Raw genomic sequence first — 14177 nt, 5'->3', positions numbered from 1 at the left:
TACCATGAATTTAAGATTTTAAAAGTCTTTATGTTCATTGAAATTGTTAATTGGTTAAACATTCATAATTCTTCCTATTAGGGGTTTTGTTCATTAAAAATCGTTTAGACACACTGGCTTGCTCAGTGATTGATTCAAAGCAAAAGATCGACGAATTTGAATCAGTTGAAGTCGTTCAAAAACAGTTTTGTTCACGAATGAAAGGCATCCACAGCTCAGAAACACGCATATGCTTAATCATGCTGTGTGGCTAGGCGGATGTTGATCCACAGACACTGGTGAAAGCCATAGACAGTAAACGCCTCAGATGTAAAGTTATTCGCTGTCAAAGTGACGCCAAAATGAATTCAAAGTCAATGGGATGCTAACGCAAGTGAAGTTCTGCTACAAGATGGCAGCTCGCGGCCGACTTCAACTTCCGGTCGACTTCCTTGCCGCCTGAAGCACGTTCACCGTGGCTAAGAAGCTAACTGCAACTTTGTAGCTCTGACAATTTACTGTAATATACAATATCATAACAGCAACATAATCCAACACTTATCATCCAATATAATTAAACAACCTGAATTTACTTTTCCATAGTGTGGTAGATGCTTTATTTATTATGTTTGAGCAGCTGATTTCCAGGCACAAACTGCACCACAGCCTGTAAATGCAAAAAGAAAGCGATGACAGTGCTAATAATTTCTGCTTCATAAACAACTTCTCAAATAGTTCTGTGCTCTGAGCGGTAAATTTACTGGCCATGACAATATAGCAAGTATCTGGATTGTAAATATTAACCATTTCATCTTTTAATAAATATTTTCTTATCAGAACATAACCTGAATATTCACTAGCGTTTCCCCCACTCGCTATTTGTAGGGAACCTGCGCCCCCTTCTGTTTAAATCACGCACCAGCATCTGAAAATGTACTAGAGCAAATCAAAATAATATTTGTATTGCTAAAGGGCATACCTGGGTGGTAAATAACTCTTTTATAATGATATTTGCAACTTCAGTACAGAAAGAAAAGAGCCTAATGCTCAATCATGCTTTGTTCAAATAGTGCAATCTGGTTAATAAAATAGCTTATATATCAGTAAGGACACATAAAAAAGTCAATAAGCTGTCTTTTAAACGTTGAAAGCAGACTAAAGAGATTGTTATTTATTTTAGAAGGGCTCACACTACAAATAAAAATCCTGAAAATAGCACAGCAGTATCTCCTCCTCTTCAGGACTAGGACTGGAGTATTATAATCAACCCCTCTCCATTTTCTGCCATCCTCCAGAAGGCAGAAGAGTAAAAACACTGAATTAGTTGAGTGGATCACAATAATTCAGGATTTTTTATTTTTCTTCTTCCAGCGTTAAAACGTAATAATCTCTTCCACTTCCACATTTCCTATTTATTTACCTTTCCTCCCGTCTTATCTATATACATTTTTCCCCTTATATTTAATTATTATTTTCTACATCCTACAACTCCTTGACAACTGTCTATTCAACCTTTTTTTATAAGTGTTCTTGTCCCTTGAAATTGTTAATTGGTTAAACATTCATAATTCTTCCTATTAGGGGTTTTGTTCATTAAAAATCGTTTAGACACACTGGCTTGCTCAGTGATTGATTCAAAGCAAAAGATCGACGAATTTGAATCAGTTGAAGTCGTTCAAAAACAGTTTTGTTCACGAATGAAAGGCATCCACAGCTCAGAAACACGCATATGCTTAATCATGCTGTGTGGCTAGGCGGATGTTGATCCACAGACACTGGTGAAAGCCATAGACAGTAAACGCCTCAGATGTAAAGTTATTCGCTGTCAAAGTGACGCCAAAATGAATTCAAAGTCAATGGGATGCTAACGCAAGTGAAGTTCTGCTACAAGATGGCAGCTCGCGGCCGACTTCAACTTCCGGTCGACTTCCTTGCCGCCTGAAGCACGTTCACCGTGGCTAAGAAGCTAACTGCAACTTTGTAGCTCTGACAATTTACTGTAATATACAATATCATAACAGCAACATAATCCAACACTTATCATCCAATATAATTAAACAACCTGAATTTACTTTTCCATGGTGTGGTAGATGCTTTATTTATTATGTTTGAGCAGCTGATTTCCAGGCACAAACTGCACCACAGCCTGTAAATGCAAAAAGAAAGCGATGACAGTGCTAATAATTTCTGCTTCATAAACAACTTCTCAAATAGTTCTGTGCTCTGAGCGGTAAATTTACTGGCCATGACAATATAGCAAGTATCTGGATTGTAAATATTAACCATTTCATCTTTTAATAAATATTTTCTTATCAGAACATAACCTAAATATTCACTAGCGTTTCCCCCACTCGCTATTTGTAGGGAACCTGCGCCCCCTTCTGTTTAAATCACGCACCAGCATCTGAAAATGTACTAGAGTTGTACCTAGTGAATGTATCTAATGCTCAATCATGCTTTGTTCAAATAGTGCAATCTGGTTAATAAAATAGCTTATATATCAGTAAGGACACATAAAAAAACCAATAAGCTGTCTTTTAAATGTTGAAAGCAGACTAAAGAGATTGTTATTTATTTTAGAAGGGCTCACACTACAAATAAAAATCATAACCAACCCCTCTCCATTTCAGTGTTTTTATTTTTCTACCATCCTCCAGAAGGCAGAAGAGTAAAAACACAATGAATTAGTTGAGTGGATCACAATAATTCAGGATTTTTCCAGCGTTAAAACATAATAATCTCTTCCACTTTTCCTATTTATTTACCTTTCCTCCCGTCTTATCTATATACATTTTTTCCCTTATATTTAATTATTATTTTCTACATCCTACAACTCCTTGAGAACTGTCTATTCAACCTTTTTTTATAAGTGTTCTTGTCCCTTTCGGTGAAACACTATTTGGTTTTCCCTCGCATGTTAAAGTGCTGAATCTCAATGGTGTGCAATCTGTTAAAGGAATGGAGAGCTACTAGCACATACTAAACACAAGTTAAAAATATTCAAGGTACTTCAAATACAGTTTAGCTGTTTCAATTGTATAAAGGTTTCATCAGCATGTAAAATAAGACTTCTGGAAGTCATGCCAAATGCGGAGAAGATTCTGTGGGTTAAACCCATTCACTATAATGCGCTTAGCAAAAGTGCACCTTTCATACTTAAGTCTGCGCACCTCAAAAAGATTACCAAGTCCCAGAAATGTTGTTGCATACATTGGTTTCACACCCAGGACGTGTAGGCACAACCCCACATAGACATCTTCGAGTGGAATTGGTCGCACAAATCTAGAGGCCCATGATATTTTTCTGGCCAGGTCAGTAGAAAAGACATATGCAGCTCCAGACACATATGGAGGATACCAGGTGTCTGGGTAAAGATCCTCTGAGATATACCATTTGTTGAAGCGGTCCCTGTGAGGAACAGCATCTGAGATGACTGATCCAGAGATGTAGTCTTTCCTGGAGAACTCGCCCTTGTCATGCAGGTAGTCCACCAGGTAACGCACATTGAGAAAGATATCTGCATCGATCTTCATGGCATACCAAGCACCCTGGCAGTAAGTGGCTATCCAGTTCATAATCATCATCGTCTTGATTGTGAGATTATGGTAGCTGTCCACAAAGTCCATTTGAATGATGTCCCCATATTCCTTGCTCTCCCTCTCCAGGTGCTCCTGCAGTACTGGGTCACTTTGTGCGGGCTGACCAATGACAAACAAATGCAAAACGGTCACACGAGGAATCAAGCCATCTTGACCCCATGTCCTTCTAATAGCAGTCCTCGCATTTGTGTCTTTGAGAGTCACTGGGATCATAAGAACAAGGAAAGGACTCTTCTTCTCACACAGTTCTGGTTGGTTCAGAATGAATCTGTATGTTGATGGTGAGATCACGTCATAGAGCTCTTTGGGTGTTGGAGTCTTCATCGGAAGTAGTGTTCTGTTAAAAACGAGGATAGCTACATATGTTACTAACCCAGCTACAGCAAAGCACGTTAAAAGTTTATATCGCGATCGTTTCCACATATTTAAGAATAATAAACTGCCTCACTAACGTAAGGGAAAGTTACAAAACTTTAATGTCATGTTCGCCGTTATATTGCCTGGGATGACGCACGCGCTTGTTTATCAAAAGTGCCCAACCCTTCTCGAGAGGTCTTGAAAGGCTCGGATAAGGTTTTTTTTAAACGTCAGCTATTGAAAACCAAAAAATTGTTAAATAAAGCAACTTCCATTTTCTATCGAACATAAGTGGATATACGCATGAGCTATTCCAGCTAAACTATGACGGATAATTACAGTAGGCTATCTTAAACATTTCACAACGGGGGAGTGTGTTATTCGGAGTTGCCAGATAACTATGGGACATTCTTCCTCTTGTTGTTTAATGTCGAATAACTCCTTATGAGCATTCTGCGGGACATTCAAAAGGAGAGACGTTTGCTTGATTTTAGTTTCACTACTAAATACTTTAGTTTCTTAATTTAAAATGATAAAGAACCCGGCACAAATACAAGCAAATATCCAAACCGTCTCCACCCATGTAAGCGCATTTCTATCGCCCAATCTGGCAACAGAAATGTTACTAGGAAGCATATTGTTGCACTTTGATTGTGGACAGAAACAACCGAAACGTTAATTACAAACATTTGCGGAAGTCATGAAACACGCACATTAAACTTTGCAGAACTGAAATACCTCAGTGTTGTAAGTGTTACATTTGGCTCGTTTTGAGTGTCCAAATAAGCACACTACACGTGATTTATTAAACAAAACAAAACAAAATCTGTTTTATTTTAAGGGGTTACAAAGAAACACCTGTTGTACACCCATTTAATATACAAACAAACAAACAAAAATATTCAAATACCAAAACGAGACATAATTTACACAGCATGGGATCAGTGGTTTAGTCGATATAGGGGCGAACACGAAGACTTATTCTGTATATTAATGAAATCTTTTTTTTTTTTTTTTTTTTTTTTTTTTGCAAACAGAAATTTCATATGAGGCTATGTGTACAATAATTCCAATAACCTCGCCATTACATTTCCTTCATGAATCTTGAACATTATACAAGCTCATAACTGGTGTACACAGCATCAATTAAACCAAAGATTGAACATAGATCCTGCCTTGACTTTTGTTTAATTTAAATCTTTTAGAGGATAACAATCAACAATTCAAGATACCTATGCTCTGTGACTGAATGCCAGTATAGTTAAAGGGTACAGGAAACACAACGAAAGGTGCATGTAAATGAACACTTGGCAGTACCGTAAAGGTACCAGAAACGTGCCACTGGACATCAGAACTGATAAATGCATGAGTTGAGGGAGAGACAAAAAACAGAGCGCATGAGTAGGCCTACTTAGATTTGTCACAGACAGACTAGAAAGAGATGAAAAAATCTCTGAGCCTCCCCACTAGATAGTTTTATGCAGTCCTGCATTTTAAATCATCATGTACCATTAAACCTCTCACCCTAATTGAAAAGTTAAAAAGACAATAATTATTGAGGCTAATTCACAGCCAGGGAAGAGGCTCTAATGGAAAACTACCACACACAAATATTCAACTCTCTCCACTGTAATTTTATGTGATATACAGAAAGAATAATATTGTTATTTTTTAAACTTGAAAGCACCAAGCCAAACTCAAAATCTTCCCTCCATCGGCATTGTTTTATATATATGTTACTGGAGTGACTGTCTTTGGTGTGCTTATGATGTACAGGCACAGTGTGTAATGTTAAACACTTCACTATAAGTCTGTTGGTTTACTGTCAGATTGAGGTGCACAGAAGTGGTACACACACAACTGTGTATGGGCTGTAGCTTTGAATTGGAGCAAGGGGGCTGGGGGGACATTTTTTGTACTTGAATAGGAGAGTATAAAGAGCAGGCTGGGCTCCTGGCAGTGGCTTTGGTAGATGAAGGGGATGAGATGAGGCAGGAGAAACAAGGGGCGAATGGTCAGCAGATGAGGGTTGGTTGGTTCAAGCCAGAGTGCACTGGTTTACGATCGCTTTCTCCTTCCCTCAAAATTCCTGAAGTTGGCGAGCCTGATCTTCATCTCTGCAAACTCGATGGAATGCTCATGACCCTTCCAGTGGAACCAGTTCACACCCTGGAGATAAAACAATTTGAAATATAAATCTGTGACTACTGTGTATTATTACTGGGCTAATAAACATAAACATATTAAATTTGTACCTTGCTATGACTGTTGTCTCCATATCGGCCCATTATATTCACTCGATGACAGTTCTTATACCAGAAAGCTCCCTTATAAGACAGAGCACAGTTGGTGACCGCTATATCGTGGTCATTATCGTAGGTTGAGAATGGACGGCCATGGTGATACGTCATTGAGTCACCTTTAAAAGAGAATTACAAAATTATTACAAAATCAGTCAGATTTTAAACCTAGCAATGAACAATTTACTTTTGAGCTTAATATACAGTAATATAGGTATGCTACATACAGGTATCATACACTGCTGTTCAAAAGTTTGGAGTAAGCTGTATTGTTTAAAGAAACTAATTCTTTTATTCAGCAAGGCCACATTAAATTGATTATAAAAAATAAATAAAATCTTTTTCACACAAAAACTAAGCAGCACACCTGTTATATTAGAATGGTTTCTGAAGACTGGAGTAATGGCTATTAAAAACACAGCTTTGACTCCACAGAAATAAATTACATTTTGAAATATATTAACATAGAATACAGTTATTCAAAATTTTTATAATATTTCACAAAAAATATTTTTAGAATAAAATGTTTTTACTGTATATATATATATATTTTTTTATCAAACTAGCTTGCAAAACCCAAACTTAACAATATTACAAAAATATATCACATAACAATGTATGTGTGTGTGTGTGTACAAATACAGGCTAAATATAAAACATATATTTTATATGTAAAATATGTGTGTGTGTGTGTGTGTGTGTGTATGTGTATATATACTGGTATATATATATATATATATATATACAGAGATGGGTATAAATAACATAAAAAAATAAAATAAAAATACAAAATACTGTGTGGATAAAAAAAGTATTAAAATGCAAATACAGTATTTTGTATTTTGAAAATATATGTAAATTTGGCCATCCAGTGTAGGCATTCCTATAGGCTGAAATCTGTCTGGACCTATTCTGAATGCAAGAAAAAAAAAAAAAAATGGTGTAGAGGCTGGTGAAAGTATAAACAAGGCTTCGACTCCACAAACTGCTTCCACTATGAGAGAAAGTGGCAGGTGTGTGGGGATTCCACCGCTTGCCGCATCCTGTTTGAAAGGGCCTTTAAGCCAAAAGTCTAGGCCTACAGTACCTTTAGTCATTCCACTCCATCTCAAAGCATACACAGAAAACTGCTTGACGTGCAAGTGTGCACTTGAATTTCCTTTCGCTGCATACTGCACTTATAATAAGTGCTATTGCTTCAAGCACATCACACCCTATTACTCAACCATTAGTCCATTTTTCTTTTTCCACTCTAACATTTTCCCACTAAAAGCTGCACATACTGTATACATTTGCTTACACCAACAGGCCTTTTTCTATGTAAATGATTTAGATAAAACAATTCACTCTTGATTGAACTATTAACACTTTATACCATCGCCTCAGTGTGAATTGTCATATCACCCAGCCCTAACATGCAGTAATACTTTAAACAATTGACAAGCTAGTTGATAAAAAAGAACAACAGATTAACTATCAAAACTGATTGGCTTAGGCTATTTTTCCCCCTTATCTTTTATTCTTTTTATATCTATTCATTCTTTTATTCTTTCATGTTAACTGAAGGCAAATCTGAATGATGCACTATTTTAACCTTATTCAACAAATACAACTGACCATGACATCCATGAAATCACCATGATTTTTTCCAAAGGCTTTAAAGTACAAAATAGTTTTTTTTTTTTTATTTAAAAACATATATCTGAAATACTGCCTATCCCTATATATATATATATATATATATATATATATATATATATATATGGGAAATATATAACACAAAAACTATTACAAATGAATTAGAAAACAATATGAACACTATAACACTATATGTTAAATCAGAGAAAGATCTAAGACTTTACCTGCAGTGCCGCTGTATCCTCCAACATGCACTTTGTAGCGACTGCGTGGTTCAGAGACTGAAAACTTGTCATACTGTGCATACGCAGACTCGCCCTTATCTCTGAGGTCCACACGCAGCTCATACTGCCCAGAGGAGGTGATCTTATGGATGTTAGAGAGACCTGCAGACACACAGAATGAGATTTGTAGACCAACATGCTCAAAATTACACCATATCATAATACCTTAGGGCCTCTATACTTCCTATTGCAATATTAGCAATCTGATATGTGTGCACAGATGTAAACATACCCAGCCAGAATTCATCATTCAGGTCGCCAAAGCCTGCAGTGTAGTTCTTCCAGTTTCTGAAAAACTCCACTTTACCGCTCTGCCGTCTCACAAAAACCTGAATGGAGGTACCACAATATTAAAATGACCTGTGTTTTTGCTCTCTCTGTATAATGAGATGTTAATTTAACCCTGTAAAGCCGGAAATAATAATCAGACAAATGTGATATTGAACTGATACTTTTTATTGAACCTTAGGAATATATATATCACACACACACACACACACACACACACACACACACACACACACACACACACACACACACACACACACACACACACACATATATATATATATATATATATATAAAATTGTTGTTGTTTATGTGTTTTTGTTGTTTTTCTCTAGGATCAGAACAGTGAATCTTTCTATCCTGCATGTTTTTGAAAAAGAATTACTCACAATCCAGCCCCCTCCATCAGTGGTCATATCACAGTAGACCTGCAGAGGCTGAGTCTCATCTCCACGCAGGTAAATAGTGTACAGACCTGAGGTTGTTTCTCCATTTAAAAGAGTCTGCGAGCAGTCTTTAGGAAGCTTGTACAGCACTCCGACTGTGATTAAGAAAAAAGAGCTTGACCAGAAGCTAGTTTATTTTGTTCAGTCTTCTCAGCTAAAAGTTCAGGAAAAAGTTAGAGATCATGTAATGATGATGTGCTTTGGCTCACTGGTTGTGAAGACTGTAGAGATGATTCTGCTTCTCTTTGGCCCAGCGATGGCCTGCAGTTTCACTGTGTACTCAGTGGAGGAAGTCAGCGGAGACATGCTGTAAAATGTTGCTGTGGGGCTGAGGACGACCTCCTGAGCAAAGAGAAGAAAATGAGGAACATTTAAGCACACGGTCGGCATTCGACCATGCATTAATAATCACTGTAGACCAGATAAATGACCAAGCTTCAGTTTTAAGGGTGTAAATCATGTTTAAAGTTTGGTTGCATGTTCAAACGGTCCACTCACCTTGACAATGCCATCAGTGGACTCAAAGCTGAGGATATACCCGCTGATGTCTGCTCTTGGTGGCTTCCATGTCAACATGGCGCTCTCTGTTTGAATATTACTGACAGCCAGATTCTGAGGGGCATCAACATCTGCAGCAGAGGGTGTCTGGTTATTAACCTGGCATTCTTAAGAATTCTTAATGAAATAAAAATGGTATAAGCATGAATTTATAATTGGCAATGCACAAATCATAAATTATTTTATGATTTTCACCAGGTCAAAGGTGCTTATTTATTTTTTCCCAGTAGGATCAGATGTCAGAAGGTGCTGTTTTTCTCTACATCAATGAAATATTTCTTTTGTATGACTATTCAGATGTCTTGTGGCATTTGTGTGTAAGGTTCAATGAGTGTTCCCCTTACCTGTGGTGAACTCTGTGGTGGTTGCAGCACTCTTGGCTGCTTCTCTGACAGCATAGACTTTAACGGTGTATAAAGTGGCAGGTGTGAGTGAGCTCATCCCAAACTCCACAGTGTTCCCAGACACCCGTTCCATCACTGGAGCCACTGACAAAGAACAGAACACACAGCTGAGACTCACTGCTTTATTGTTTTAGTCTACAGAAACAGCCTTCCCTCAAGAATAATGAATGACGGTCTGAGCTGTTACCACTGTCTGCGCTGTAAGTGATGACATATCCATCCACAGTAGCGATGGACGGCTGCCACAGCAGCAGAGCTTCAGTGTCAGTGATGTTGACTGCTGTCAAACCTCGTGGCTTATCCAGGGCTGAAGGCCAACAGATACAAACAGAGAGACAAGAGATAAGCAAAATCACTGAGACGCAGCTCGGAGTCGATAACTAGGCTTCTCCTAGACGAAAGCAAAAAACTCATACTTGTTGTACTGAATAATAGAGAATCTAGTTATGAATATGCGGCGCTAAAATAAAAAATACAATTAATTATGTTACTTTCAAAAAACATTTCCTCTAAACAAACTGAAATTAGTGTCTCTGTTTCCTGCTTGTTTATCGTGTATAAGTCATACATTTAGCACCTCACATTTCTACCCACGATAATATATATTATAGATTACATAATATACATATTTTATAGGCATATTATATTATAGCTCTCACACAGATATAATTCATTCTTTAAAAGCACCTTAATTTTATTTTAAAAAAAAACATTTTAAAATGATAAAAATGTAACTCAAATGTAACTAAAGTAACTTAAGGTCATTAAATAGTAATGAGATTACAGATTCTAAAATGTAATCAGACTTAAAAGTAATTACAGTGACTAATTACTTTGTATTTGCATTACACCCAACACTGATTAGGATAATATTCTAGTCGTACCTGTGGTGACTCTATCAGATCCTGGTTCACTCTCCTCCAAGCCCTTCACAGCGATGACAGTGACCTGGTAGGTTACTCCAGGGGTCAGACTGGGCAGCATGGCTTGGGACTCTCCTCCATCTACTCTCAGTGTCATAGGGCTTCCTGCAGGGGGAGACAGAACACTGCAGTAAACTAGAACTAGCTTTTGTCACTAGAGGGCAGCATTGTCTGTGTTTACTTGTACTGCTGATAGGCAAGAATGCTGTGCTGATGGATAAAACAGTTTGGTTTGATTTATGATATGCACTGATAGATTCATGTAACTGAAGATGGGCCTGATCTAAAAACCTGCACTGATCACAGAGGCCAAAAGGACACTATGAGACTTTAGAGGGATATCTCTTGAATTCAATCAATTTATTATGCCAAGACGGCAATCTAAGAGAACTTACGCAATATTTTACATTAGATATAATTTATGATATAAATCATAAACTGAGGAAGTACAAATAATATTATGATTTTACAGCAGGCAACCATCCAAATGCACAGAAAATCATATGGATAAGTCTCACTTTCTTAAGATGGACTGTTGGAAAAAAGACTTTGCTTTCATTTCCAGAAGAAAAGATCCAAATGTGCTATAAATAGAATACTTCATTTCAAATGTGTGTGTTTTTTATTTATTTATTTATTTATTTTCAAATAAATGAATACTTTGGATCAGAAAGAACACATTAAATTGATCAAATAGTAAAGACATCTATAATATTTCTATTTCACATAAATGCTGTTGTTTGAACTTTCTATTCATAAAAAAATATTATAATAATAATAATGTTGATCATTATAATACAAAATACAAAATATTAGACTAATTTCTGAAGAATCATGTGACACTGAAGGCTAGAGTAAGGGATGCTGAAAACTCAGCTTTGCACAGGAATAAAGTACACTTTAAAATATATCAAAACTGAAAACAGTCATTTTCATTTGTACTAATATATAATAATATACAAACTTTTCAACTGAATTGTAATGTACATAAAAAGTAACTACTGAAACCATGACCATGTCACTTACCACCCTGAATCGGCACGTAGGTGACGCGGTAGCTGTCTACACGGTTACGGGGCAAAGTCCAGTGGACAGTAGCCGATGTGTCTGTCACATCAGAAAAACGTATCCCCTTGGGTGTTCCCAGACCTTGGTGGGAATGACACACACAGAAGAAACAAACAAAAATATACTGTTAAAAATGTGTGTTCAAGCATTTGACAAATAGGAGTTAAACATTTCCCAGAAAAAAGGAATTGCAGTCTGTAAGAGAAACCAAAATACAGCTGGTGTAAAGAAACTCCTTGAACTACCCCATTTATCTTGTGGCAAAAAACAGATGCATCAAAGTAAATTAAGGACATGAGGATGACCAACTGTGTGACCACAGAGAAAGGACGCACAGACAAAAGCCCTGGCCTTAAAGCTATGTCTCAACACTGGTCCTCAGAGTCTTGCGTGACAGATGCAAGCAGATTAACTTGCCCCCCAGTACAGAAACACAATAGTGAGACATGCCAACATCAGACACAAGTGGAAAATGAAGCTCACTGATATAAACGAAGTTTACCAGAGACAAGCACGCAATCAGGACAAATTCACAAAATAGTTGGTCCTGCTTTGTAAATAAAACCTTCGATCACACAGCACATACAGACAGACAAAGTAAAACAGAGAAGTCTTGGATGAAACTCGATGTTGTTAATTAGAGACTTTTGAGCTACTCTGTGAGGAAAAAGAATATGAGTGATGTTGTAAATTTGTAAAAATGGGAAAGTAGGTAATGCATTAACGAAAAAGTCTTCAAAAAAGGTTTGCTGTGTTGTGTTGTGAGTTTTGACAAAACTATAGTAACTAACAGAAACAGTAATGCATTGAGAAAAAAAGAGTTAGTGGTTCCTCCACCAGGTTCTCTTAAAAATCCAAATACCTGTTCGAGCTACGGTCAAAATGGGCTGGAATTTCCTTCCCAAAATGATCCCAAAGAGCTGGATTTCATACTTTGTATCTTCAGTGAGACCTGTCACCGCTTCTGTTTGCTTGTCTCCAGATACACTGATCTGGAGAGGTTTTCCCAGTCTGTTAGAATCGATGACTTTGAGAGTGAATGTATCAAAGATGCCTTCTGGTGCTGTCCATGTCAGTTTAAAGCTGTGCGGGGTGATGTCCGAGACCGAAAGATGCTCCACTTCAGGTTCGTCTTCTGGTTGACAAAATAATAAAGTTGCTCTTTCATTGTAAATTCTGTGGAATGTACTTAGAAGAGGTTAAATGGCCAAGAACTGCAAATGTGGTTCATTGAACCAATTTACCCCTTTTTGTTGTGTTAAAAAGTCATATACAGAAGGGCAAAACATTGCTGTATAAGAGACAATTCAGTGATTATGTTACTCATGCATGAAAATAGGCTATTTTTCAGTCATCTATCAGTTGCTCCTATATCTATGGCAGGTGATGTTGACATCAGTGAGCCAGTAAATTTAATTTCAATATTTGGACTAGAATATGGAATGAAAAATGTTGGTTAGTAAAAAAAAAAAAAAAAAAAATGACATTGATGTATTTTCCACCATTATATTAGGTTCATATCATATAATAGCAGTTGTGCAGGGTTCAAGACAGAGCTGTTCTTGGACAATGACATATCCATAATAATCATACTGACAGATGGGCTCCTCCTGGAAAAGCATTTTTGTCTTGTAAGAATGCCAATGACAATGAAAGATGTGCATTTTGAGAGGGACATCTCTCGAGAAGCAATTGTTGCGTCAAGGATATGTAAAACTGAAAACCTAAAGCTTCGGGGATGTCTTTGACCACATGAGAAATACATTGTGTTTTCAACAATAGCCATGTATGTGCCAGAACGTGGTCCAGTTTTAATATGCTGTGGTTTGCTCTTCGTGTACCAAGAACCAGTTACTGCCTCACACACATTTTACATATTAGTTTTACTTGTCTTTACTTTAAAAGTCGACGATAGCACCATACATCCAATTGATTGTATCGTGCTATAGGGGTTTTATATTAAGTATTAAGGAGAAGGTGGAGCATATTGACTTATTTTAATAACTTAACCTAATTAAATATGCTAATACAGTTAAGGCTTTACTTAATTTGATATTGCAAATGTATATTTTATTCTAATTTCTAAAGGCTGGTCAGAAAAGTCAAAAGCAGAGACATTTAAAAAATCAAACAGCCAGACTCTTAGTTTATAGTTTATTTATAAATGCAATAAAAGAAATGTTTAGAATTTGGGTGTTATCCTGTTTAATACTACCGAGAGAAAGAGTGAGAAAGAGAGAGAGAGAGAGTACTCGTGATTTATTATATTAATCTGTTCACTGTCTACTGTGGATATATAGGGCAATTAACAAATTATGGAAATGGAATATAAA

At 36.8% G+C, this 14177-nt stretch overlaps 2 protein-coding genes across 8 annotated transcripts in view; both read right to left on the bottom strand.

Moving 5' to 3' along the window:
* Positions 1–1446: 1446 nt before the first annotated feature.
* On the bottom strand, positions 1447–4322 carry LOC132130953 (beta-1,3-galactosyltransferase 1-like). Its single transcript, XM_059542839.1, has 2 exons — positions 2825–4322; positions 1447–1478 (listed from the first exon to the last, which is right to left on the bottom strand). The coding sequence occupies exon 1, from the start codon at positions 3999–4001 to the stop codon at positions 3030–3032; it is 972 nt and encodes a 323-aa protein (XP_059398822.1). The 5' UTR covers positions 4002–4322; the 3' UTR covers positions 1447–1478; positions 2825–3029.
* Positions 4323–5435: 1113 nt separating this feature from the next.
* LOC132139729 (tenascin-like) overlaps positions 5436–14177 on the bottom strand; it is a 60371-nt gene continuing 51629 nt past the window's right edge. For 5 of the 7 annotated variants that reach the window (XM_059548308.1, XM_059548309.1, XM_059548307.1 and 2 more), the window contains 12 exons: positions 12707–12979; positions 11803–11925; positions 10738–10881; positions 10041–10160; positions 9794–9937; positions 9390–9520; positions 9101–9233; positions 8835–8986; positions 8390–8486; positions 8098–8259; positions 6191–6354; positions 5436–6104 (listed from right to left, as the gene is read on the bottom strand). In XM_059548308.1, coding sequence (XP_059404291.1) covers positions 5994–6104; positions 6191–6354; positions 8098–8259; positions 8390–8486; positions 8835–8986; positions 9101–9233; positions 9390–9520; positions 9794–9937; positions 10041–10160; positions 10738–10881; positions 11803–11925; positions 12707–12979 — 1754 coding nt within the window. In that variant the 3' untranslated portion in view covers positions 5436–5993. The remainder of the gene's footprint in view (positions 6105–6190; positions 6355–8097; positions 8260–8389; positions 8487–8834; positions 8987–9100; positions 9234–9389; positions 9521–9793; positions 9938–10040; positions 10161–10737; positions 10882–11802; positions 11926–12706; positions 12980–14177) is intronic. The other 2 variants (XM_059548311.1, XM_059548313.1) reach the window with 2 other exon arrangements.

The sequence above is a fragment of the Carassius carassius genome, chromosome 4 (genome assembly GCF_963082965.1).
Source record: "Carassius carassius chromosome 4, fCarCar2.1, whole genome shotgun sequence".
NCBI lineage: Eukaryota > Metazoa > Chordata > Actinopteri > Cypriniformes > Cyprinidae > Carassius > Carassius carassius.
Note: the sequence above shows the minus strand (reverse complement) of the source record. Positions and strands in the feature narration are given on the sequence as shown.